Source organism: Numida meleagris, chromosome Z, assembly GCF_002078875.1.
Source record: "Numida meleagris isolate 19003 breed g44 Domestic line chromosome Z, NumMel1.0, whole genome shotgun sequence".
In the NCBI taxonomy this organism is placed as follows: Eukaryota; Metazoa; Chordata; class Aves; order Galliformes; family Numididae; genus Numida; species Numida meleagris.
In genome coordinates this window covers 54,590,448-54,616,731 of record NC_034438.1, presented here as the reverse complement: position 1 = coordinate 54,616,731, position 26,284 = coordinate 54,590,448, and the positions used below count along the sequence as shown (strand labels likewise).

Genomic DNA, 26,284 nt, shown 5'->3' with positions numbered 1-26,284 from the left:
ACATTTGGCTGTATATTGCTGACAGTAGAAAATATTGATTTTATTCATCACAGAGAGGAGATCGGTTTGGTAATCTGGACTATCAAGATAAGAGCTTTAGAATCTCTGCAAGAGACTGATAAGAGACATTGTAGGAAAAAAGCCTCCTGAGTGGGGGGTGGTGGAGTGTGGTGGGTTTTGTTTTGTTTTGTTTTGTTTTCCTGTAGTGAGCTTACATTGCTAAAATCGGTAAATAATCTGCTTTATTGCCTTAGTGCCTGCCCTAATTAGCTCCTTTCTGCTCTTACTGTGAGAAGAACCTTCCTACAGGACTCAAGACACAAATCCATAGTCACAGGTTCAAAAAGAAGCTAGGGACTTCACACTCTTATATGTACGGGAAGCAATATAAAATTACTTTTAAGTGCCTGACTCAGTAGAAGTCTTCACATGCCTTCCAGAGCCGCTTCTGCACTGCCAGCTCTTCCATCTGGATTCACATTCATCTTTCTGAGATATCTTAAAAGCACACATGGTCAGAAATTACAAGGGAAACCATAAAAGCTCCCTATCCAGAAAGCACCCCAAAAAGCAGTCATGACAACCCTGAAATGTTTTAAGTTGAGCCCTCAAGATCAAGAGTTTTATTGTGAACCTCAGCCCTACATTTCTTCAGTACTTCAGAGTCAGGATAAAAGCAAACATAAATATCAGAGGAAGTCAAGCTTACAAGCAGTGTTTATGACAAGCCCCTGGCTGATGCAAACCTGTGGTTTTCAAGAAGAAATACTATTTTTGCTTCCATTTGCCTTAACAGTACATGGTTGAGAGCTGTTCGAAGTATTTAACTGATGAAATGAGAAAGGAAAACTTTTTTTTTATCTTTTTACCACCATTTTCACTTATTTACCTTTAGAAGTGAGCAATCAAAATAACAAACATGTTGTTAAAAAAAACATAAAATGTATTAAGATATTAAAAACATAATTAATTCTGTTATGTATTGGTTCAGCAGCCTGTGCTGTTGGAAGACACTTTGGAAATGTTTGAAATTAATAGGAGTCTCTGCGTTAAGTCTCTCTGAATTACCTGACAATTTGATTTATTTACTAAATTTAGCAGAAACAAGGTGATAGTGTTCTGTTTTCTGTAGGTGACATATACATAAGTAACACAGAGAAAGTCTATGCACCCACAGGACGTGTGCCAGACACGTAAGAATCATCATACATGCTTTCTCTCACTTTCAAAGCTATTTCCTTTTCATTATTGTCATTTTTCTTTTCCCTTCATCTGAAAGAATAATTAGATATTAAAGACAAAATTTGCTCATGACCTTAAGTGAACTTGAGCAAACGTCCAAGAGGTGATGAAAGGAATATGTAAACAAATGCTTTCTAATTGATCACCAGTTCAAAATTTATTGGTAAAATTTGTCTGCTGACATTGCCTGTAATGAGTTTCTCTCCCCATGCGCATATCTAGGTGTTGGGGAATGTGTTTGCATTGTGTCTATGCAGAAATGTGTCCTTCAAGATTCGAATATCCTCTACCAAACACTTTGGCTGGGCACATTCACCAGACAGCAGCTGGCAGCTCTTCTGTGCCTGGAAATGCAGAGAGAAGGTTTACAGCCAAAAGAGGAGCCAGAAGGGGCGGCTCCCTTCAGCACCAAGTTATTTCTGCTGCCTTTGCAGTGGAGGGAACATTTCCCACCCAAGCCAGTGACAGTGCTGAGTGCATTTGGCAAACCCAGCCTGCCAGGCTCACTTGCTCTGGTGAGCCAGCAGCCATCCTCACAGCTGGCAATGGGCTTTTCCCATTCAGATCGACAGAGATCACAACAGAAACTGTTACTCATCTCTTAGCAGGGCCAGATTCTTCCTTCTGAAACATTTTTTTACCCTACAGGTAGTAAAATACTTTAAGTCACAGTCAGTTGGCCTCAGTTTCTGTGCCTAGTTTACTAGGTCTAATAGCTTCCCTCCACTCCGAGTGCTTTTAGCCATTGTAGTTTCCTCTTTGAAGTCCTCACATCTTTCCAGTACATGAAAACCCTTCTAAAGCTTGAATTTAATAATGTAGTCTTCAATCTGGGGATTCCATAGATTATATCTTAGTTGGTTATATATCTACATATCAGAACACAGTAATTCTGCTTTGATTTGATGAAGATTGAATATTGGCTGCTCTTAGCCTCTCTCAGCTCTAGGACATCTAAGGTTTGCCAAATTCAGTCACAAAGAGAAAACCAATGCTATAAACCAGCTCCACTGTAAACAGTGATCTGCATCTTGCATTCATTCCTGTTAAGCATAGACAGGTTTCTTTGGCATCATACAGTGGTATTCCATGGCTAACCTTGAACACTGTGAAGGATCTTTCCCAGGTCTGAGCTATTGAGCGTTGTTCAGAAGCAGCCAGGTGTAATGGAACAGAAAGGTGGGGGCATGGGAAACTTCTTCCCTACACTTGTGAATACCTCCCTGCTTTGCTTGCCAACGCAGAAGTTAGAAGACACATTTGAGACCTAACGCAGTCTGTACTGAGGTCCACAACAACAAGAACTTCTTCCTACCCTTCATCCTGAGCCACCCCTATGCTCTTTTGTGACACTGACACTCAGCAGAGGAAATGCAGCCACAGAATCATAGAATCATTTGATCATTAAGGTTGGAAAAAAACTCTAAGGTCATCTAGACCAACCATCCATCTACCACCAATATTGCCCACTAAACCATGTCCCCAGGTACTACATCTACACTTTCCTTAAACACCTCCAGGAATGGTGACTCCATTACCTACCTGGGCAGCCTGTTCCAGTTCTTCCTAATATCCAGCCTGAGCTTACCCTGGCACACCTTGAGGCCATTTCTTGTCATATTGCTGTTATCTGGGAAAACAGGACAATACCCACCCTGCCACAACCTCTTTTCAAGTGGCTGTAGAGAGCAGTAAGGTCTTCCCTGATTTTCCTCTTTTCTAGACTGAACAATCCCAGTTCCTTCAGCAGCTCCTCATAAGGCTTGTGTTCTTCCAGGCCCTTCACCCTAAAGATGGCTGCTCTTTGTCTGTGTTTTTGCCTGGAAGATCCTTTTCCAAAAGATGCTAAAGCTGGAACTTAACAGAGGACCCTCAGTTGTGCACTGTTGGATTTGCAACATGCAGCAGTGAAGCAAACCATGGAGGGATGGGATATGCATTTGTTCATGTACATGGGAAGAGAGCTGGCAGAGAATACAATGGGTTGAGACTGTTTCTCACAGAAAAGACCTGAACAAACCGAGAGTGCAATGAAAACTCTAGCCATGGCTTACCAGCGGAACAAGGATGATAAATCCAACCAGATGCATCTATTGATCAGATACAGAGTAACCTATCTACCTTCTGTAACCTCTACTTGTTTGAGTTTCTTCCCTTCTATCCACCTTCACCCTTTCAATTCTCTCAGCAGCTGCTGTATTAAAAAATACAATTATATCCCTGAAAACTGATGGATTTCTATTCTGACACTTTGTCTTTGGCCTTTAGATTTAAGATTGGCTTTCAAGTGACCTCTGCCCCACAGGTCAGTAGTTAAGTCGCCTATTCTCTCCACCTCCTTTCATCACCCAGCCTTCAAAGAACAAAAGTGAGATCTGCCTTGCTCACACTACTTTAGCTATGGTCACGGCATTTCATTCTGTAGCAACAAATAAATTCATGGGAGACAGCTAGGTATAGGAAGATAAACTACTAAATTTTTGCTAAATTTTGTGTCTCTGAAACACTTTGGTGTTACAACTTCCACTTCTATCTCAGAGTATGATGCTGAGATCTATCTTAGTGTCCTAAACAACACCTTTTTGCCATTTACTTTAGGTGACTCAGGAATCCTGTGGGTCTCCCTTAACCATTGTAGCCTAATCCTCCCTGATTTAGGCTCATTATAACTAATAAGGCTGCTGAGTGAATGACTTACCACAAAATTTTCCCAATCTGGACAACACATCTGGGAAAGACAGACAACAACAAAAAAAAGGCACAATCCAGGTCTGTATGTACACTGCACAGTGTGCAGTGCTAGATACAGCATGTTTCATGTCAACTAGAGTTTGAATCCACTGAATCCCAGGACAAAACCCTGACTAGAATTCACACAACACTAGAGCCTCCTTGCAAGATGTGGACACAGTGTTTTTCTTTCTTTACCCAACCCCAGTCTCCAAGGAATGCTTCAGTTATGATCCATAGGCACAAAGCAGATATTGAGAATGTGGAAGACCACATGATGAACAGCAGTCTGGACAGCAGGCTTCTTTCTAGGGGTGCTGTGGTTAACTTACACTTCACCTCCCCTGGCAATGGTTCCCCTAGGTTCTACAATAGCAGAAGAGTGCCACTTTTCTGCTGGCAGCCCTGGCAGCCAACCTCTGAAAAAAGTAGTTCTCATTTGGTCTGAAATGTAGAGATATGTTCTTCTGTTGATCTTGATGGAAATTCTGAGTAAAGGAATGACTCATTAGGGTTTCTGCTTCACAAAGGCATGTGAGGACACCTCACTCCACTCAGGGTGGGGTGTACCACGGGTTGGAGAGAAATGTAACTTTTTTTAACCTTACATCATACCTTTTGCTATCTGGAGATACCAAAAATTCTTCTAGAAGATGACCACCTTACCTAGTTTTCCTTGCAGTATTGTGAGCCATGTTCCTCCCCCTACACCTCCCCCTCACAAAAAAAAATGGAAAAAAGTACCACTCAACCCAGTTTAGCACTACTAGATACCCACTGGAGACTCAGTAGGGGCCTTACAATTAGGGACACTTAAGTCATTTATACTAAGGTTTTGCCACTGCCACAACATATGAGAGATATTTTCAGCCAGCTACAACTGATGCGGTAGATCTCCATGCCACAGGAGCCGTTATCTTCCCACATGATTTTGAGCTTACAAACTAATATGACATTACTTGCAGCAAACAAAGGATCATCTCTGAGTTGACATCGCCTTGCATGGCATAAATACATATCCTAAATCTCACAATTGCTGATTTAATTATTTTTATATAGAATCTCTTGGGAGATCTTTCTCAGGCATGTTTTGCACAGAAATGCCTCTCTTGTACATCACAGAGTACCACAGAATGGTTTGAGTTGGAAGAGACCTTGAAGATCATCCAGTCACACCCCCCATGCTGTGAGCAGAGCTGTTACCCACCAGCTCAGGCTGCCCAGGGCCCCATCCAGCCTGCCCTTGGGCATCTCTAGGGGTGGGGCATCCACAGCTTCTCTGGGCAGCTGTGCCAGGGCCTCAGCACCCTCTGAGTAAAGAATTTCTGCCTGACATCTAACCTAAATCTTCCCTCTTTTAGTTTAAAGCCAGTCCCCCTTGTCTTGCCACTACACTCCCTGATAGAGTCCCTCTCCTTTGACCAGTATATGAGGCAGACCATGAAATATCTAGCTGAATATGAAACTGAAATTACGTCCTGGTGTTTTCCATCTTTTCCTCATATCTTCTTCATCTGTCATCTCACTACTTCCTCTCTCAGCTCTGCATTCAGCTGGGAACTAGATTGTTCCCACCAAGTGCCTGCCTGAATAGCTTTACATCCTAAGCTACCCTGAACTTTGTAAGAGTTTTTTTATACCTGAACTTGAGCTCCAGTCCGAATTTGAACATTTCTGGATAACAACAGACTCAAATCAGAGACCACAATAACTCTTTAGGATGGCTTCTGCTTTTTTAAATGTGGTTGGTTAAAATCTTTTGAATTGTAAATATTTGGGAGGCAAACAAAGCAGTATTTCACAATTAAATTTTATTTATTTATCTATCTCTGTTAAGAGCTAGTCAAGATCTTCCTCCTATGTAGATGGAAATACAATTCCACCAAAAAGGAAAAGTGACAAAAAACAAAGAATTCTTGACATTGTTCATCATCTGATAGTACTTCCAGATTGTTCCTAAGATCAAGAATCTTGCATAACAGCTGAACAGAAGAATGATTATTTACTGGAAATTACATTGCAATGAATCTGATATCCTCTGCCAAGTGGTATACAAATGTAAAATGAAATTTTAGACAAATTTTTACAGACAAAGATAGATTCATTTCTTAAATAATTTATTTGGAATATATTAGATGTTAAATAACATAATGTAGCACAAAATGCTATCAGGTGCACCATGTTTGTTCTTGATTATACAGATAAGAAATCCCCAAAACACGAAGGAAAAAAAAAACTGACAAAAACTCTTTGGTCAACAGATCTAGTCAAATACGCATGGGATTTGAGAGTAGGGAGCTCCTAAATAGAAAAGAGATGAAAGAAAATGTTGATGAGAACCGAAACAATAGCAAGGAAAGAAATTTGGGGGTAGGGAATATAACAAGCATGTTACATTACAAAGTTAACAGGTTTCCTTTTGCCTTCCCCAGGCAATAACTCTGCTGACAAGGTGTTTTGACTTGTCTTGGTGACACATGTTTCTTAGGATAGCAACTGGCTGATAGAGCGAAGAACACCATCACACCTCACCAATAAGTGCTCTGATTTATTTGGACTAATTCATCAGAAAGCTAGGAGGAGGACATGGCTCATTACCTTTGATGCAGGGGTGGGGAGAAGGCAGTGCTAATTGTGCAAACCACACCAAAGTCTCCTCGTGTGTTTCCACTCAGCTGCTCTCTAATACCATCCTTAGCCCTTCGAGCTCAGTAATGCAGGAATAAGCATGTGAAGATTCAGTGTTCAGAAACAAAACCGTCATTAACGATTTAAACTCTTTTTTTTCTTTTGGTCATAGGTTTCTACTGGCATTCTTGCACCTTACAGCATCAACCCTGGACCAAGTGAGCGGTGTTCCTTTGTCAGCATACTAACCAGCACCATATGCACTTCTGAGGAACCAGTCCTGGGTTTTTTGGTGCAGCCCTGAATGATGCCAAGGAGGAAGGAGAAAAGCACGCCTGCTGTTTGGTGAGGCTTTAAATGCAGCTCAGCTGTAGCTGACAAACACCCTGAGGCAGAGGAGCTGTATATGTTAACTGCACAAGCCCTGACTTTGCTTCCTGAAGGCAGCTCCTTGTCTCACAAATAAGAAGAAACAGCCCGGGGAGATGCCTTGGCACATGGGTGCCAAGGGCACATTTCTTTACTTGTCCTGAAGGTTTTTTTTCTAAACATTGACATATACCTTGTTACACTTGGAAATAGAAAGGACTTGTGTCAGTGAGAACAGGAGCTGACCTGGAAGCAGATCAACTTGAGCCCAATCTCATTTTTTCTCTTGCTCTTGGCAGCTTTATACCTTTTGTGAGCAGGCCAAATCTTTTCTGACACAAGTTATAATTTAGGAAATTGATTTGTGTGCCGCAACCCACAATGTTCACCCTCATAAAACTCTGCTCTTCCTGCTTATTACCTGAACGCCTACAGCATAGCGGTTGCCAGGACCCTTGGCACGCAGCCTGTACCAAAAAGGCACCGGAGCACATTGCTAATTACATCCCACCCCTGCATGGGAAGGGGCACTGCTCACTTGTGTTCCATAAAGGGTTTCTCAGAGTATCCATCAGGCCTTTTTCCTGGGACCTCCTGCTCAGAATGAGGACCTTCCCCATTTCTACAGCTGTTGAAGAACAAAGGCAGTTAGCCAGCAACCTGTTTGATGGGTTTTGATGGCACCTGGAGTGTAGCCAGCCAGCTTCCTTTATGTACATGTTGTCACTGCTAGGCACAGGCTTCACAGATCTCACTGAAATTCATCTGTGACTCTTCTTTCATTTGAGATCAACATTTTTGCTGTAAGCTAATTTTTAATTTTGTTAAATAGCATTTTACTGTAACATTAAGGATTCCTCCAGTCTGATGGAGAAAGATGTAGCCAGGTTGAAGGGTCAGGATTTGTATTTTCAAAGAAGTTCAAGTTGGAAATAAGGTTTGCAGTGAGTGCAGGTGGCTACTAAAACAATTAGTGGAGGACTGGAGAAAATATTACATCCCTCAAAACCTCTCACTGCCAAGGTCAGGTGTCTTTCTTGGACACATTTTGTGGTACATTCATCATTTCTTAAGCTGAGAGTGCTTCCTCAGAGCATCACAGAAGAATAATCTCTTCCCCTGCCAGAACCACTGGATGAATTTCTATAGCCCAACTGATAGAAGAGGTCAGGGCAGAGGCCCTTCTGGCTTAGAATCCTCTGAGACAGCAGTGAGTCCTTCCTAGTTCCCAGAGCATGACAGCTTTCTCTCTGCTCTTTCAGTTGCTAACTGACCAACAAATTTTTTTTGCCATTAAATAAAAATGTAAATAAGGCAGTAATAAATACAAATAAATAGTCATTGTACATGGAGAAGCAACCACAAAAGACGGTGACTATCAGACTAACACCAAGACTGCATCTCTCGTTGTCTGCTAAGGAGATGAAGTCTCTGACCAGCATTCTGCAATGTTGCTGCTCATGCCAGGGGAGGAGGCACCATAGTTTTCAATGAGAGTCAGCTCCTCCATGCTCTGCAAGCGTGGAGCTTGCTGGAAGAACCCCAGGATGCTGCCTCGTGCTGCTACTGCTGTCTGCTGCAGGCCTGGCTCTCCCAGCACCTTGACAAGGAAGTTGATGTATCTCATGGCTAGCCGAAGTGTCTCGTTCTTGCTCAGTTTTTTGTCTGGTGGATGGGTCGGAATAAGTTTCCTTAGCTTGGCAAAGGCACTGTTGACATTTTGCTGCCTCCATCGCTCCCTGGTGTTGGTGAAGATCTTCCTGGTCATTTTCAAGGTGCTGCAGAGTAAAGGAGATGGAGAGTGAGTGCTAGGTATCCCTGACTTTCCTGGAGGCTGCTGCTCTGGGCACCTGCTGTGGCTGATGTCCTTGCCCTGCACACACAGATTCACCCTAGTCCCTAAAGTTATGTCTCTATTTACATCCACAATCATAGGCATAGCAGCTGCAGACACAGGAGTCCAATAAGGACTTCACAAAAGAGTAAATGAGTTCAATTTCCTTGTACAGCCCCTTTATGCTGCCTTTAGCCCAGCTTCTCCAGCCTCCTGAGGTTCCCTTGCAGCAGAGTTCCCTTTAGCCTCCATGTTACTCCTCCCAGCAGGCTGCATGGGGCATCTCAGCACTTCTTGTAGGGTAAGAAGGGAGGGGTGGGCAGGACCAGGACAGAACACGTACATCCATGCTTATCAAGCCCCATTTAACACCTTCTTTGGGGCAGTTCCCACCTGTCCCAAGCATCAGAATATAGCAGTAGAGAAACCAGACATAGGTGGATCTTCAGCAGGGGCCTTCAGAAGGCAGATAGCTGAAGCTAATGAACACGTGATTATGGTTATTTCAGGAGATTTTTCCAGGGAAGCAATGGTCTGGTTCCCTGCCCGCTGTGATTGCTCACTGCTGGTGACAGAGACTCCCCAGTTCGATCCATTTGGGCTTCTATTTTAACCTCTGAGAGCTCCTAAGACTAAGCCACAAATGCCATGAGTGCTCCCAGGCAGGGTTTGCAGGCTGCAAAGGGACAATGTGACGCCTACAAAATGTGCAGGCATTCCAAATGTCCATGTAGATGTTACTTGGCCATGCTGCTTCACAGAGCTGAGCAGCTAAGGAAACCCAGTGCCCAGAACAGACCTGGAAACAAGGAGACTGCTGTGCTAGGTGTGAGGGGTGGTTTTAAATGCCATTTAGCAGAAAGGTTGCCAAAAACTTTTGAGGTTCACTTAATCCTGCTCATTGACATTGCCAGGCAATGGGAGATGTAGACTGACTGTCAGATCACCCTGATGTTCTTGCCCATTTCCCTTTCCCGGGAAAGCCTTCAAGTCCTCCTCAGAAACATCCGATGGCTGTAGTTCCCCCTCAAAGCCTTCCCTTCTGTCTCACAGCCCTGTGGGAGATGTTCACTCTTCCATTTCTGAAGCTGTTTTTTTTATGCTAATGGCATGCAGACAGCTGGAGCAGGGAAAACTATTGACAGCCAAAGGACTAAAGGACAAATGTTTCCACCTCCTCTCTCATGCATGTGAAACCCTCAGTGATTTATACTCCTTGGCAAACTCACCCCCAGAGCAGTCCCAGAGGGCTGGGGAGCAGGGGAGGCAGCACCCATCACCCTCAGAAGGGAAAACACTGGTGTGAGAGCCCAGCTATGAAACCGTGCCCACGTGAAGAAGCCTCACACTGTGCAAGATGCTCATGTTCATCAAAGCATGTGGCAAAAGTCTGGGTGAGTAAAGCAATCCCACTGTGACACAGAGGTCAGTGAGTCTTCCTTGGCAGGGAGACAAGACATGCACAGAAGATGGGAAGTCCCCTCTCAGCTCCTTCATGTCACAGTCTAACACTGGTTGCAAATCACCAGGCAAATACAGCTACAGGGAGCCACATTCAGAGGCCTCCATCAGAGTTGTGCTGGCGTAGACTATATATGGATGTGCTCCCAGGCTCCTCTCAGCTGTAGCCTCTACACTGCTACCACATTGCTATTTTGGTAGGAGCTTGAAATTGCCATCAGCCCTGTTGTCAGCACCACCTTTAGGGCACAAGAAAGTTGTCTCAAAAGAAAGTGCTTGTTTCATGAGCAGCTCCTGTTAAAAACAAGCTCTAGTATTTCAGATGCCTGGGAGCTCTTCCTATTTTTTGTAAACTTGCATTGAGACCCGTTGCTTGATCCAAATGGAGATTGTATCTTTTTAAAAAAATATTTTATTTTTAAAAAATTAAATTGCCTTCCTGCCTCTGCATATTACTTTAGTTTGTGTTTTGTGAACAATCTCTCTTTCTCTTTTGCACCCACCTGGAAGAGCTAGCGTGCACCTTTTAGGCAAGAATGCTGCCGAGTCAGGAAAATAGATTTCAAACATTGTCCTCCAATGCTCCTGTCAGCTGCAGCATGTTCATTCCCCAAGGCAAAATTTTTGCCATTACAGTTTTATTCTTCCAAGCAGCTGCTTGGATTCATACGAAATCATACGAGTACCGCCCGCTTCTCTTCTCCCTTTTCTGTTTTGGTTTGGTTCAATTTGTTTGTTTTGCTTGTTTTAGGACAAATTTATTTCTGTGAAAGGCTGTTGTTTTTTATAAACTAGCAGAGGTTATTTAGGCCTCCTTCTTTCTTCTAATGGGCTGGGTGGACTGTATTCCATCTCTGTGCTGTCATTCTGGTACATGGCTCTGGTTCCCTGCCTGCTTGTTTGCATCTCGGCCATGAATGCCGATGGAAGCTCGGTTCCTTCCTCCCGCTGCATAGCACCCAGCTCAGCACTCCAGCAGAGAAGGTCAGCACGCGGCCCTGGTGCTGCGAGCATGTCACCTCATCATTTTAGCAGTGGTGGAGAAATTACCCTCAGCCTGCTCCTTCACACCACGCTGCCTTTGTCTCTCCCCTCTTTCACTTGGAAAGGACAGTGCTGCATCTGTGGTCACAAGCCTTGTCAGCAAATAGATGCCTTTGTGAGACCAGTGCCTGCTTTACACTTCAAAAGCATGTGCTTGTATTTCTGACATTTGTTCAAGATCAGCAAACAGCAGCTTCCCCATCCCAGTGGCTCCTCCTGCTCTGGCAGCTCCACAGGGAGGTCCCCGCAGGTGTAAGGCCCCTCCACAGCGCCTCCACCTTAAATCTCACCCTCCTTCCTCCTCAGTGTCTTGGTGTTTCCCATAATCTCATTGTCTCTCCCAGAGGTTCCGCTAGAAAGGTGAGAGAAGAATGAGCCTGGACCAGTGCTGCCCAATTTTAACGTTTCAGCGCAGCTTAGTTCCTCACATTATCACCTACACACCCTTCCAATTTTCTCTAACTATGGCACCTTCCAGTCAAGAAGCAGAGTTCACTGACAGAGCATCTGATTTCCATTCCTTTTGTCTCATTGCTTCCCTCCTCCTCCCTCCTTCTCTCCAGCCCTCCCCACCAGGCTTGGCTTTCAATGTGAAATTGCTTGCAGCTTCAGCTCTTTACTAATGCTGCACGTCTGAGCAATATATTCTTTAGCCTTCCTGGTGCAGTGCGTAAAATATGTATTGGCTGGTGACTGCGTGCAGTTTATACCCCACCTGCCTGTTTTAAATCTGTGCAGAAATCACCATTTTGTTTCCACATATTGCGGACAAATTGCTTTAACCTGCATACCTGCATTATTCGGTGCTTTCTGGTGACCTCTGCCAGCCACAGGCTGACAGCCCACATTTGGGTGATTAGAGAGGAAAACAGGCAATCCTGGATAGATTCAGGAGGATTAATTCTGCTCTGAGGAATGTAAATCTGGAGGGTTACTCCATTTTCACTGGAGGAGTAACTCTGCAGTTCAAAACGTTGCCATTGAGGACAGGATTTAACTGGGATTGGGGAGGCAAATTCAGAAGCAGTGGTTAAGTGTGTCTTCATGAGCTGAGATCCACATCTGCAGCACATAAAGAGAATTGTGCAGAGCCATAACCACAGCCCAGCAGTGAATCTGCCCTGACAGCCTGTGAGAGAAAAACAAAACGCTGCCACCCACTGAACAGATAACTGAAGCTCTTTCCACCCCCTGCCCGCCCTTTTGAGAAGTGCCAAAATAGAGGAAAAAAAATTCTGGCTGCGGCTAATGCAGCCGCAAGTGTCACCAGACAAAAGACTAAAAAATAGCAGAGATGAAGATCTCTCCCTCGGTGGCAGCAGTTCTCTCTGTGCAAGAGTTGCACAGGCAATTCCGGCAGCAGCAGCTCCAGCTTGGGCACAGAGCACCATCTCTGCAAGGACATTCCTGGCAAACGGCCCCGAGCCAGCATTTAATGTCCAAGGGCTGGCAGGGGACTCCCCAGCAGCCCAGCACTCCATCATAATTAGCAGGCTGCTATTAAATAAAGATCTTGGAGGAGAAAGTTCCTCCCTGAAGTTATACCTTTGACCTCGCCGAAGTTAAATCCATGTTGAAACTGGCCACTGGAGACCTACTCCTGCAAATCTTAATCAGACAGCAGATGCCTGCTGCCAGCAAGAATTGGAGTGCTGCTAGTAAACCTGTAATGCCATGCTGTTACTCCGCAGGGGAAACCCCCTGCCTGCTAAGATTGGTTATTTAACACATCGATTTTGTAAAGTCCCTTCAGCTTTGGAGTAAATGGGAACAGAGCAGCAGGTGGTGCCTGGATCCGGCACCAGGCAGGTGCTGGGAGCCTGATCTGCCACGGGGAAGCAGAGATCACCCAGATATAGCTGCCCACAGCCATGCTTTGTTCACTTTGCATCAGTGCAACGTGGAGAAGAGGAGAAAGAGGAAGCTCATTGTTTTCCTCTTCAGCTTCATGCCAGCCGTGGGGCACAGGACTCGGTGCTGTGCAGAGGGGAAGATTGAGCACGGATGTCACAGGACATTACACTGCCTATCAATAACGCATGTGACTTTTTTTTCTCCTCTCTGTAGGAGAAATAATTTTGAACTCTCTGCATCTGAACCATACTCTGTTTGCTCAGGTCTGAAGGACTTCCCTTGGGTCAAGAGGAGAAAGGAAAGGGGACAACGCGCCCCAGCTCAGCAGGCTGCAGGAGGAGCAGTACACCTCAAGGCTGGAGCTCGTCCCTCTCGGCTCTCCTCAGCAACCCCATACCCTTCTCACATGCTACCTCCCCATATCCTATTAGTACACTGGTAGACAAGTCTTGGGGAGAGCACAGCACAGCGAGACAAAGCTGGCCATCAGGAGCTGTGCTGCTGTTCTCATTCCTGATAATTCTTTGCCCCTCCAGTTCCCTCTGCCCATCATTAGTCTGTCTCAGCTGCCATGCTTTTGGAGAGGAAGGTGTTTGTGTGTGTGGTGGGGGGCCCAGCTGAGGGAAGGCCCAGCTCATGACAGGCCTAACCCACGGTGGCCCAACCAGGCTCTAGTAGTGCTGGGCCAGTGTGTGAAGCTGAGTGTTTGCTCCCAGCTCTCCCAGAGTGATTTGAGACATCTGTAAGGGAACTTCATTTTGTTTTAAGATAGGTGTGGGAAGAGAAGTTACTTCAGCATTAAACAAGGGCTCCTTTCACTGCCTCATGCCTCTGTCAGGAGTGTTTTCTGGCAATCATGCAGCACAAAGTGCAGCAGAGCAGCAAAAGCACCATAAAAAGTAGTCAGCACCGACAGAGTGATTTACCTTTTTTAGGGTCTGTAAACATGAGACAAAATGCACACAGTGAAATCTCTGCTTCTCGGAGCTCTCCTGTCTTAAGGGCAGCACTTACTCCCAGCTACGGTGTTCTCTTGTCAGACCTTTCAAAAAGACACATTACTGGAGTCATCTTCAGAAGAGTGCTGTAATGGCCACAAACTTAAGGCAACCTCTGTGTTGAAGGGCACTTGCCCAAACTACATGTGGTTGCAGTTTCAGAAGGCAGATTTCTCAGCAGCCAGCCTCGCCACTGTGCTGTCTGCCCTGGTTGCCCACCTAGAAGGTTCGGATCTCTAGCAGGAGAGTAAGCTCACTGCTCTTGATCAATCATCAGTGAAATTTCAGTGAAATCAGCCTTCCCTGCTGGCCTTTGAGCTTGGGCACCTCCCAGTTGTATTCCCTAAGGCTGCCTTGGGAAAGGTAGATTGGGAAAGCAGCAGGCTATCACCCAACAGGCATTTGGCAGGGAGCAAAATATGAGGTTGAGACCATGCCACAAATGTGCACAGAGGATTATTTTTCTTGTAGTTTCCCACTTGTCAAGCTGTCTATGTTCCTTTGTAGTAAAATTGAATTATACCGCAGCTCTATGCAAAGCAAAAAAGCCACTCATGGGCTGTAACAGTTCTTGCTAAATTGATGTCTTCTGTGTTGACTTGGACACTGCAGCTTGCCGTGCACCACAGAGGAGAAAGGGACATTGGGTCAGGAGCTTTAACTCCCCCCTCCCCCCCTTTTTTTTTTTTCTTTTTTGGCTAAACTTGCACTAATGTTATTGTCTGTTCAAGATCTGGAAGACATTTTGTAATAAAGCTTCTCTGTCCTCCTCGTCCCATCTCTAGTATGGCCCTCTTGAGTCAAAGCCTCAATTACAGCCCCGCTGTGTTTCATTTAAAAACTGTCTCTGTTGACTTAACTTTCCAAATATTACGTATGGACACTATTGCAGTGCCACAGGGTTAACACAGAGGAAAAAAAACAGCTAGATCTTCTTCCAGGGGCTCTTCAAGGACCCCTTATTTACCAGACTTCTGTGCAGAGCCCTGCTGTACACAGACATTGTCTACTAGCTCCTTACATAGGGCAGTCCTCACTGGAGGTCTGCCCCAGAAAGATGGAGAAGGATCAGATGCTACCCATCTCTCAGCTCAGTAAAGACCAGTCTGCAGCAGCTGTCTCTGTCAGGGGGAGCTGTGAGGAGCGGAGGAAGAAGGACAATGCCATGAGGGACATTTGCTTCAGGAGAATGTGGATATGATGCTATTTTAGGATATAAACAAGGCTATACTTGGATTTTGCATTCTATCCAGGTGTGCTCTGCGGCTGATAGCAAATCTCTGTCTGACTTCAGCAGGACCAAAAGTTTGAAAAGTTATTTTTCATGTGCAATGCATCACCTTCCTACCAAAAATGACTTAAAATAGGCTACCATGGCATCGTACCAGGAACTAATTGGGTCTGCTGTGCGTGTGATCAAAGGTCAGCAAAAGTGTTGAGAAACATACCCACCAAAACAAAGCTTCACTTCCGGAGGAACAATACAAATCATTGCAAGACAAGGACTGTGGTTTCCCACAGGTGTCATGCTGCTAACCTGCATGGGACTAGGTCTGACAGGAAGGTCAGCATGCAGGTTTTCGTGGCCACAGCCCTCTCTCGTGGGCACCTGTGTTTCATTCCCAGGTCATACACCAAGCTTGCTGGCACTGGAAGCTGCTCATTTTTTGGCCTGGCTGCTCATGCTGCAACTACTGTATATATTCAAGTAAGAGTATATTCAGGCAGTAAGAGCAAGCTGCGTTTATTTTGGCTGTGTTGTTTTGGTTTGTTTTTTTTTTTTGTTTTGATTTGGTTTGGTTTTTAGGGTTTTTTTTGTATGTGTGAAATGATAGACACACAGTGGAGAAGGGTTCTAAAAACCATGTATCATCCTTTACTGTTTCATGGAAACCCAGGAAAAATAGGGATGACTAGTTTAGAAAGATGCTTTTATTATTTATTGACAATCTCAGGCAAATACAGCTCTATTAGCCCTGGAAATACTGACCTGTTCTGCATTGGGCAATTTCAATAGATATTTTTTTAAGCCTGAGAATTGTTAATATTTATCTGCTGAACTTAAATGAATGAAGTCCTTAAACTTTTCCTGCTAAGTAAACTATTGAATTGGGGCAAATTCAGAATTTTGTATATAGCGCAGACACATCAGCTGTAAGGCGTATGATCAGTAAAGCAGTGGGGAGGTTGTTAAGTATGTGAGGTTTGGAGTTTGAAGCTCTTTCTTTACATTCTTATTTATTTACCCATTCGTAGGATTTCCACACTGTCTATCTAGTTCATAATCATACACTAAATTCTGGCAAATGTATGCTTTTCTGTGTTTTCACAAATAATTTGTTTCAAATATCAAACACTGTAGAATTAATTTATTTCTCAGCCCAGAGAGCCTATGGTGCTCTGTGTAATCATTTACGCAAGTGCAATAACTGATTTACAGCACTTTCCAGTGGTATAAATGAGTTTCCCTAATGTGTAATTACAAGGTCATAATGTAAGAACATTTATTTCCTAAATAGTAAAAGCAAAAACTAATTTCTCCTGGCACGAGGCTGATTCACAGAGTCTTCCCAGTGGATACTAAGGATTGCAAATTCCTGGCACAGAATAAGGGGAATACGGTTACTTTGCTTGATTAAATGCAACTGCTTCTGTAACTATTCTGTCAGACAAGGTGCCTTACTCTTAGCTTTTTGATGGCAAGATTCTGAAGTGCCATGACAATAAAGAGGAATCTAGGGGATGGTAAAAGCTTATTGCAGAAATTCCTTCCCTGAAAGATATTCCCTGCTGCGTGTTTCAGAAAGGAAACATCGGCATTCCTAAGAAAGTTGCAAGGTAAGTTCAGGAGACGGGATGCAATTCTGCACAGAGACAAGTAAATTGTCACTTACATTTCTGGTCACTGGTGCTTGAGGCTCGGCAAACCTGCTCAGCGGGTGAGGGGACAGCAAAATCAGACGCCTCCTTTTCCCGTTCCCTAGCAGCTCTCACCGTGCCTGGCCGCAGGGCTCGCTCTCGCTGGATGGAGTCAGCCTGGTGCTGGTCCTGGCTGCCTCCTTTATAGAATAGCAGGTCCTTTGTCTGGTGCGTGTCACCACTGGTCCTAGCAATCCAGGAGCTTGCTTTGCATCTCCCGGGAGATTTTCTCTGTCCTGCCTTTTCTCTCCTCGCCACCACTCTCTGCCTCTTTCTGGACGGACAGGGGAGATCATTCCCACTAGCCCAGGCGCAGCTCTGGCTCGGGCAGATGGGCTTTGTGGGTGAAGATGGAGATTGCTTGTGGCAAGAATCTATTTTTTTTTCCTTAAAAATACTTATTTATTTCTGCTTATTTAATCAACTCTGAGCCTGTAAATGTTTCTGGATACCCTCTCAGCTCAGTGACAGCAGCCATGCAGGATCACATCTGACTGCAAGAAGCAGAACGCAGACTGGTACTGTGGGAAGGAGGCATTGAGGAGTGAGCCTTGTGTGCAGTGGTGTCCGTCAGTGCGGGGGCCAACAGAGGAGATGCTGCTGGGCCTGATGTATCCCAGGCCCCCATTCAGTCAGGCATAGGACTCCAGAGAAGGTCAGAGGGTGTGGGGATGTTTGAGGTGACCCCTGAACACCACTGGCACATCCCCATGTCGATAACTCAAACTGATTCATCCTGTGCCCTGGGACAACAACTCTCTTTGTGGGAAAATAGTCACAAAATTTCCCCAAGTGCAAGCCAACAGGGGCACAGCCTTGGTACAAACGCACGGTGGGTTGTTAAAAGTGCTGCCCATCTCCATTAAGAGGGCTGCCCCAGCAGTAGGAGCGTCCCAGTGGTGGAAGGACACACGGTTGCTCTCAGTCCCAGGGGGGCAGCTCCTCTCTCGCGGAGCTCAACTGGAGCTTCAGCCCTTTCACACGGTGAATTAACAGTGGCACTACAGCCTGAAAGCTGTGTCAACCGCTTCATTTAGCACAAGTGTTATGTTAACTAAAGGTCCTATTCCAGACGGGCCTTTGGCCTCACAGCAGCCTAATTTCCATGTAATTTACATTGGAAAGTTGCAGAGTGCTCCTTCTCTGTGCTGTTTCCCCAGCCCGTTGCTTACCCACAGCCTGCCTGGCATTCCCTGGTCAGCATGCTGCCCGCAGCAGCAGGGCTGGCCAGTTCAGAAAAAGGCAGGACCAAAACTGCTCATCTCTGAATGCCTGGACGACTCTCCTGCTCAGGGTTTTCAAACCCTGGCCAGACGTAGAAGATACCCAGCCAGGAAAGTGGCTGTTCTTGCAGTGATAAGGGCTGGATGGGCTGCTATCTGTTCACATTCACATGTAAGTGCAGAGAGCTGGATCTTGCTCCTGCTGCTGTCAGACACGGGTTTCACTCGTGCCCTTCACAGGGCCAGGTTCATCCTTCCAAGGGGGGTCACAGCCCATCCTGTTCCTGCAAGTTCCAAGGTCTAGGCAAGCCCCAGCTGCCTCTGCAGGGCACCCCTGCAGCCAAGACCAGGACACTGGGACAGCTGGCAGGCAGGGAGAAGGGAACTAGGGCAGTGAAAGCAGTGAAGGTAATATTCTGTCCTGGGCTCTTTCTCACAAAGATTTCTGCAGGGATCCGTCCTGAAATCTTCCTTGGAGTCTGAGGCAATTTTTCTCTGAAACAAGTCTGGGTTTTTAGCAGCTGCTCATAATCAGCTCCTGAAAAGTCAAAGAGAAACAGAAGATTATTGGTAACTTGCATTCTGCCTCCGTGTTTGCTCATGCAATGGCCAGTTTCCCTCCTCAGACATTTCTCTGAGGGCAGTCCTGGTGTTGATGTACAGGGCGAGTGAGGAGCACGTGTGCAGCTGTGGGAGCTGGGGACATCCAGCTTCTGTATGTGCCCCATCCCTGGAGGCACTCAGGGCCAGGTCAGGCAGGGCCCCGGGCAGCCTGAGCTGGTGGGAGGCAGCCCTGCCCACAGCAAAGCGATGGGACTAGGGAGGCTTCAAAATCCCTTCCAACCCAAACCATTCTGTGATTCTGGCCACTCTTAGGAACTCAAGAGCATGTATGTGAGTGGTTACAAAGGATGAACTTCCTCACTACCATGTTTCTTGTGCCCCTTTTGGAAATTTGTTATGCTAGCCTTTAAATTCTAGCCCTTGAAACATCCTAGGAGAGTAATTCCAGTTATTCTTCTTCCTAAAAGGGAGAAAGTCTGCTTGTGGCATGTGTGACTGCACAGTACACAAGCTGGAGCGAAGGGCTCTGTCCTACTGTGAAACATCTTCTGAGGCCAGCAGAAGCAGATCCTGTGCGCAGCCATGGTCACATGGAAAAAAATAAAGTGTTTGTTTCATGCTGAGCCAGACCTCAAACACTGTATTTCCCTGACAAAACTCTTGCAGATGAGCAGGAAATCCCTGCCGCAGAATAGGCAACAATTTCAGGAGGTGGGCCTGGGTTCAAATTGTTTTGAGGGTGACCTCTTTCAGTCTAATGAAAGCAGGACACACTGATGGATAGAAAAAGGACAGCAAGGAGCTGTAAACACACAGTAACATTATCACTGTGAGTTCAGAGCCTCATTTTACAGATGGGAACAATAAGAAGCAATTACACACATATGGGTGTCTGCCCTTCAAAATTAAAATTTAGATCAATAGATTTTGAGTACAGCAAGCTGGAGGAGTCTGCGTAGGTCTCAGAACAGCAGCTGCACGCAGACTGCTGAAATATTAAACTTCTATCATCTGCAGCTTTCTGTAACCTTTTGAATCTCTTATTAGTGCTAACAAAACACTCCCATCAGGGGGCGATTTAAATTCTGGCCACACTTTTCAGCTTAATTCCAGAAGCCAAAAATCTTTTCCTTTTTAATGCTGAAACTCACTGATAGCCTTGAAGAAAATGTTTAGCCACAGAAGAGAGGAGCTACAGGCCTAACGCCCCTCTAAACCACACACTGGCAGCAAGGGGGAAGAGGCAAGCAGCTCGTTTTCTCCTTGACACAGAAGTACTCAGACATTAAAAGTTCTCCGGAATTCACCTAAAAGTGAGAAGAATGAGACACTCTTCTCAGCCAGTCGCCACTGGCACACAACACGGAGCTCGACCAGGTTGTGTGCAGCCATATGATGCTACCTTGTAAGCATTACTTGAAGGTGTGATTCAAAGAATGAGGAGCTGAGTGTCAGGAGAGCTCCCAACCATGTTTTAGGTCCAGTACGGGCTCCTGCCATAGACATGTTTGTGCCTCGTGCCTTGTAATCAATGGCAAAAAGTAGGGACCAAGAGATTTAATTTCCAGTAATGTCCAGCAAAATTCTCAATGTATTTGCTGTGCTGGGAGTCCCCACGCTTTTGTGCTGCCTAGCAAGTTCTCTTCCTTCATGTGCAAGCCTGTGAAACCATGTGGCTTACTCTTTGATGGAGGTAGATTTTCTCTGAATCTCCCTAGCATCTCTTCTCAGCGCAGGTTGCTGCACTAAGGGAGTAGGTGAGGTTGGAACCCTCAAAGGAGACATCCCATAGTTGGTGCTTGAGGCTGCTTCCCTGCAGGACCAGAAGTGCATCTGTTTGCAAAGGGAGATGGCAACAACCCCAGCCTCTCAGAAGTGCTTTATGATTTTGCAGTCCTTTTCATGTAGAAAACTTACGCATGCTCACCATTCTCACCTATAAATGTAGCTTTCTTCCTTTACTGTTAAAGATTCACCATCCTACTTTTTGTCAGTGATAAATGCATATCCTTAATGATGATTGTGCCATCTGTTTCAAATTTCAGTTGCATTGTTTCTACTGGTTTTACATACATTCTGTAGCTGAGGTCAACTGATGCAACTTCACTGGCTGCTGTGACGCAGCAATGGTGTACGGCATGCAGAAATCACTCCTCACTGTTCTGCTGATCCATAACACAACTGCGCTACACCTCTTTCTGCTTTCCACAGGGAAGACAGATTTTTGTCAAGGTGAGAACTGAAAGTACTGGGGAGCAAACTCTCCCAACCATCTATGGGTACTGCAGAAGTAGTGGAAATCCCCATTTGGGTGGAAAAGCTCATTTCCAGTGTGTTGCATCTGCCATGGGAGAGCAGCTTCCATCTTTGTCATGAACAAAAGGGACTGCTTTCAGCCAGGACTATTATACGGCGAATGTAGGTCAGCTTAGCTTCCTGGGTGATTTTCAGTGGCCACACAAAGAATAAATAAGCTCCTCTTTGCTAGTTGTAGCTGACCTCTATTGCCTTTCTCAGATTTCCACTCCAATTTGAGAAAAAATAGCAGTCCTGCCGCGATGAGTAAGTGACAGCCTCAGAGACTGGGCGAGGGCTGTGAGCTACAATTTGAGGGCTGGTGTTCATTATGACATTTGTAAGATGCTGTTGTGATTGCTGGGGCTCTGGACAAGTGTTTCAGGGAGACGCCATCGCATGTGAATCCCAGGGTCAGAGAATGTGGTTATCTTGCATGCACTCGGCCAAAATGCAGGTTCAGGTGATGCAGCGCTACATGTCTAGGCTCTATGGACAGAGCGTCAGTGGCCATTTTTTATTATCTGCCCCTTCATTTGGTTTGGCCACCAAAAGCATCATCCCAGGTGTTACTCCTGCAGCCCAGGGGGGTGAGCACACGGACAGTGCCTGCCCTGACCCATGGTTTGGTGTTGTCTCCGGCTCTTGGCCAAGCAGCAGCACCGCCTGCTCAGAGACAAAGCCCTGCACTGCCGCTCCGCATCTCAGTACTCTCTGCCCACCCCTTTCAGCAGCGCTGCCTTTTTGCGGTTTAAATGTTCCTTTTTAGAGTGCCTTTTATTTCCAGCTTGGAGAGCAGGGATAGAGATGGGATAGGGATGCTGAAGTAGGAATTTACATAATCTGATTAACAGGGGATTATCCAATGGCTGCTGAACAGCCTTAGTGTGCTTGAGCTAAAAACCTTAGTATTCATTGCTCTCACCACCCTGCAGGACGACTGCACCTGCAGCAGCCGTTAATTCTCTCCTGGGATCTTCAAGGAAGTAGAAAAGCGAGGGCATCTTTTTATTATTGTCTGGGGGAAGATTGAGGAGCTGCAGCTTTCTGTGGTGCAGTCTCTAATTGATCTGTCTGCATTCGTCTTAAGGATGCTAAAATGCAGCCAAGCCCACTGGCATTACCAGAAGCAGCCACCACCTTTGAACACGGACACCTTCTCCACATCCCGCATGTTCTTGCCTGGGGAAACCAGTGGGGTCCATCATGATCTGCACAGAAAGGAATTGGGCAGAAGGGTCTTCTGCATGCCAGAACCGCATGTCTGGTTTCTGCTGTGCTCACCCAGATGCACACCAGACCCTGTCCTGCTCTAACAGCACCAATCAGCGTATCAGGCTGTAGCTCACACCTCTCTCAAGGAAAAATGCCGTACCGTGACATGGGGACAAGCACACTCAGAGCTTGTGAAGACTTATGCCATGTTGTCTTATTGCCCATGAGCTGCCACATGGCCACATGACTTGGCTGAGGTGGTGACTGCAGAACCCAGCAGCCAGCTGACCAACCAAGGAATATGTCTGCAATGCAGCTCACCCACAAGCACAGTCCCAGACCTCTGTATAGGACAGCAGTCCAGATTCAGCAGGGTTAAAAACCCTCAAGAGAGTGCAAGGTGGACACCTTAGGATATTCCAGAAAATTCAGCAACACATAGCAGCATGGACCGGGCTGAGCTGAGCTCTCCCAGATGGAGGGGGAGATGGATGAATTCCAGGAACTGGTGGGACAGAAGGAGTTCAAGCAAACCAGGTCTGCACTCCAAACATCTGCCCATGAGGCAGGAGTGAAATTCCAAGCTGAGGAATGTATGAAGTGGGGAATGGAAAGGAACTGGGATACAGATCTCCACGTTAGATAAAATGGTAGCACGACCTGGACCCTCTCACATACATTCATGTCAAAGCCAGGGGAAGAGGAAGAATTGGACATTTTTCCATTGCACAGAGGAACTTCTGTAAGCCCAGGCAGCAATAAGAGCTTTTTGAACCTTCCAAGCAAACGAAAGCTCGAGTTTCTGGAAGAAATGAGGCGCAGAACCAGTAGAATTCCTCTGATAAAACCACTCAAGACTAATGGCAAGCCTCTGCTTCCAGAAGCACGCTCTATCCATACAGTTAGGGCTGGAGATGCTGCTGTTTTGTTCACTCGTGTCTGCTGTGTTTGTCTGGGGTCTCTGAATGACAGCTGCCATTCACAGATACCTCCTCCACAGGTCCGCAGTGCAATCCATCTTTCTCACTCCTATCAACAGCAGTGTGAATGCCTGATGCCACATAGTTTTCTGGTTAAATAGGGACCTTGCAGAGTATCAGGAAGCCATCCTGCTCATTTGTTTCTACAATTTATGCTCACCTTCTGAAGTAAGAAAAGAAAATCACTTCTGACTTCTGGGGAAAAAACACAAGAGCAGAATCTGGAAAACGGGCACCGGTGGAATGCTGCAGGTATTGACAGCACATGCAAAGTTATCTCCATGAGGCATTTTCTTGGAGGGGCTGGATGCAGCGAGACTCAGGCTCACACCTGGGGCTGCCTGGAGGCAGGAGCTCCTCCTGGCTGCTGGCTGGTCTGCTTTGTGCAAAATGAGGTGCCTGTGGGAGGCAGCACATCGTGCAAGGTGCGCAGCATACTGCCCAGTGTCAGTATCACTGTGCTTCACAGTAGAGGTGTATCCAAGACACTTCTGTTCTTTGGTGTAATTTGCATTCCTGGATTTAGCAGCTAACTATCATCATACAAGGGGATAAACAGCATCCTGGGGCACAAGAGTTCTCTTGCTTTGAGGAAGTTCATCTCTGCTGCTAAACTAATCCTTCATACTGGCATTTGCCCAGGTGCCAGGAGGGACTGGCAGCAGCTCTGTTAGCATTTCTCTGTGCAGCCTGCTGTGGGAAGCCCACTTCTCTGTACAACTGCAGCTTAGTAGTGCTCCCTCACAGGAAAAGCTGAACCAAGACCCATGCCTCTTGAGCAGGAAAACAGTCAAAAGGGAAAGAGGCAAAACAGATTTAGTGCCTGATCTAGGAGTTAGCAGTCCTGCCCTTGGCAGGGGGTTGGAACTGGATGACCTTTGAGATCCCTTCCAACCCAAGCCATTCTGTGATTCTGTGAATCCATGAAAACAGGTGAGGGCATTTGCACAAGTGGGTGGATAAAATTCAGGTCTTTCCTTTAGTACAGGCCCGCTGTGCATTTTGGAGGTCAAGGTCTGGGACCTAGTGCAACCATTGGGCATCTCATGGTATTCTAGGAAGGGAGAACACCATTGCTGATCAGAAACATGTGGAGACAGCAGTAGCATCTCCTTGCTCTGTCATGTGTTCCCCGTGTGGACTTTTATATGTTTATTCCTCAGAGTTCAACAGCTAGAACAGTAAAACTTCCCTTCAGCTGTTACTAGTTGCTGTATCAGGCTGGATATTAGGTACAATTTCTCAGAAGGAGTGGCAATGCACTGGCACAGGCTGCCCATGGAGGTGGTGCAGTCACCATCACTGGAGGCATTCAAGAACCGTGTGGATGTGGCATTAAGGAACATGTTTGGTGGGCATGGTGGGGATGGGCTGATGGTTGGACTTGGTGATCCCAAAGGTCTTTTCCAGCCTTAATGATTCTATCATTCTGTTGTTCTATCACTTTTATCCATACAGAGCTGTCTCAGCTGCCATTCAATCCCAGGTACAAAAACCTGACTCTTAAGACGAACAGGAAATACATATACACAATGAGTGGAACAAAGAAAAATCTTAGCACTGAAAGCCAGACCGTGCTGCCCTAAGGCTTACAGCAAACCGGTGACCACCTCCTCCCCTTCAGCTCTGCCCCCCAGGCTCAGGCTCCCTGGGCAGTGGAACAACTGCTCTGCAATACAGGGCAGCTCTTCTCCAAAGCCCCTGTGTTATTTATGAGTTTGGAAATCAGAGCCACTTGGTTCACTGCCAGTAAATGGCAATGATTGGAAGGAGGGAGGGGAGGGCTTGTGTTCAGCTCTTCATTCTCTATTCATTGTGAAAAGGGGATCACTCCAGCTAACTGGCCCATGGAGATAAGGATTTCAGACAATCTGCATTAGCCTGATAAGCCAGGTTTGCATTGCAGAAAGATTATTTGTTAAGAACCTCAGTAAAACAAAATACAGTCAGAAAGCTTATCAGCACAACTCATTTCCACTCACACCCCTCTGACATTTCCCCCCCATAAATAAAACCCCCAGCCTGTGCCTCAGCTCTTCAGCTCTTTGGAACAGAGCAGGGGCTGAGGACAAGGAGTGGGGGGGAGGGGTGGGGGAGGAAAAACAGGCTGAGCCCCACTGCGGGAGGGCAGCCATGTCTGGCCAATGTGGCACTGCCAGCTGGGAACCAGGGCACCAAAGCTGTCCCCAACAGCCTGTCCTCTGTGCCATCGGAGGGTCAGGTCAGGTCAGGAAGGAGTTCCTGCATAGAATCATAGAATCATTAAGGTTGGAAAAGACCTCTGGGATCACCAAGTCCAACCACCAGCCCATTCCACCATGCCCACTGACCACATCCCCCAGTGCCACATCCACACGGTTCTTGAACACCTCCAGGGACGGTGACTCCACCACCTCCCTGGGCAGCCTGTGTCAGTGCATCACCACTCTTTCTGAGAAGAAATTCATCCTAAGATCCAACCAGAACTTCCTCTGGTGCAACTTGAGGCCGTTACCTCCCGTCCTAGGCCATTATCTCTTGCCCTAAAATGGTTTCTGTCCTGTGCAGAAACAATCCTCTTTCTCTCTACTGTGTTTTCCCCTTTATCACACAGAAAACACTGGCCTCTCGTGTACAAATTCCTGGGAACTCCCACCTCCTTGGCAGTCCTTCCTCTTCCCTGACAAGCTGGCTGTGTCAGAAGGCTCCTCTTTTGCCGATGGCTCTGCTATGAACCAGCCTTGCTGAGTAATGCAAAGCTATGGGAAGAGCCCCTTGTTCTCAGCGACAAAGCCCCAGGGCTCTTCAGTGCAAGTTGAGTTGAAACATTATTTTGAGAAGTGGTACAAGAGATGTGTCTGTCTGGTCATCACTCTGGCCAAAATGGAAAGCATCCAGCTCCAGATTTCAACCAGCCCTTTGTCAGTCTTCTGGAGGAGTAAGGACTAG

General features: G+C 46.1%; 2 protein-coding genes across 2 annotated transcripts in view; both read right to left on the bottom strand.

The window, feature by feature from the left end:
* Nucleotides 6,073-17,193, bottom strand: TAL2 (TAL bHLH transcription factor 2). Its single transcript, XM_021380393.1, has 2 exons — nt 17,055-17,193; nt 6,073-8,747 (listed from the first exon to the last, which is right to left on the bottom strand). The coding sequence occupies exon 2, from the start codon at nt 8,735-8,737 to the stop codon at nt 8,384-8,386; it is 354 nt and encodes a 117-aa protein (XP_021236068.1). The 5' UTR covers nt 8,738-8,747; nt 17,055-17,193; the 3' UTR covers nt 6,073-8,383.
* The window catches only part of FKTN (fukutin), a 35,100-nt gene continuing 24,893 nt past the window's right edge, over nt 16,078-26,284 (bottom strand). Inside the window, exon 11 of the mRNA XM_021380392.1 lies at nt 16,078-18,840. The gene's annotated coding sequence lies outside the window, so the exon portion shown is untranslated. The remainder of the gene's footprint in view (nt 18,841-26,284) is intronic.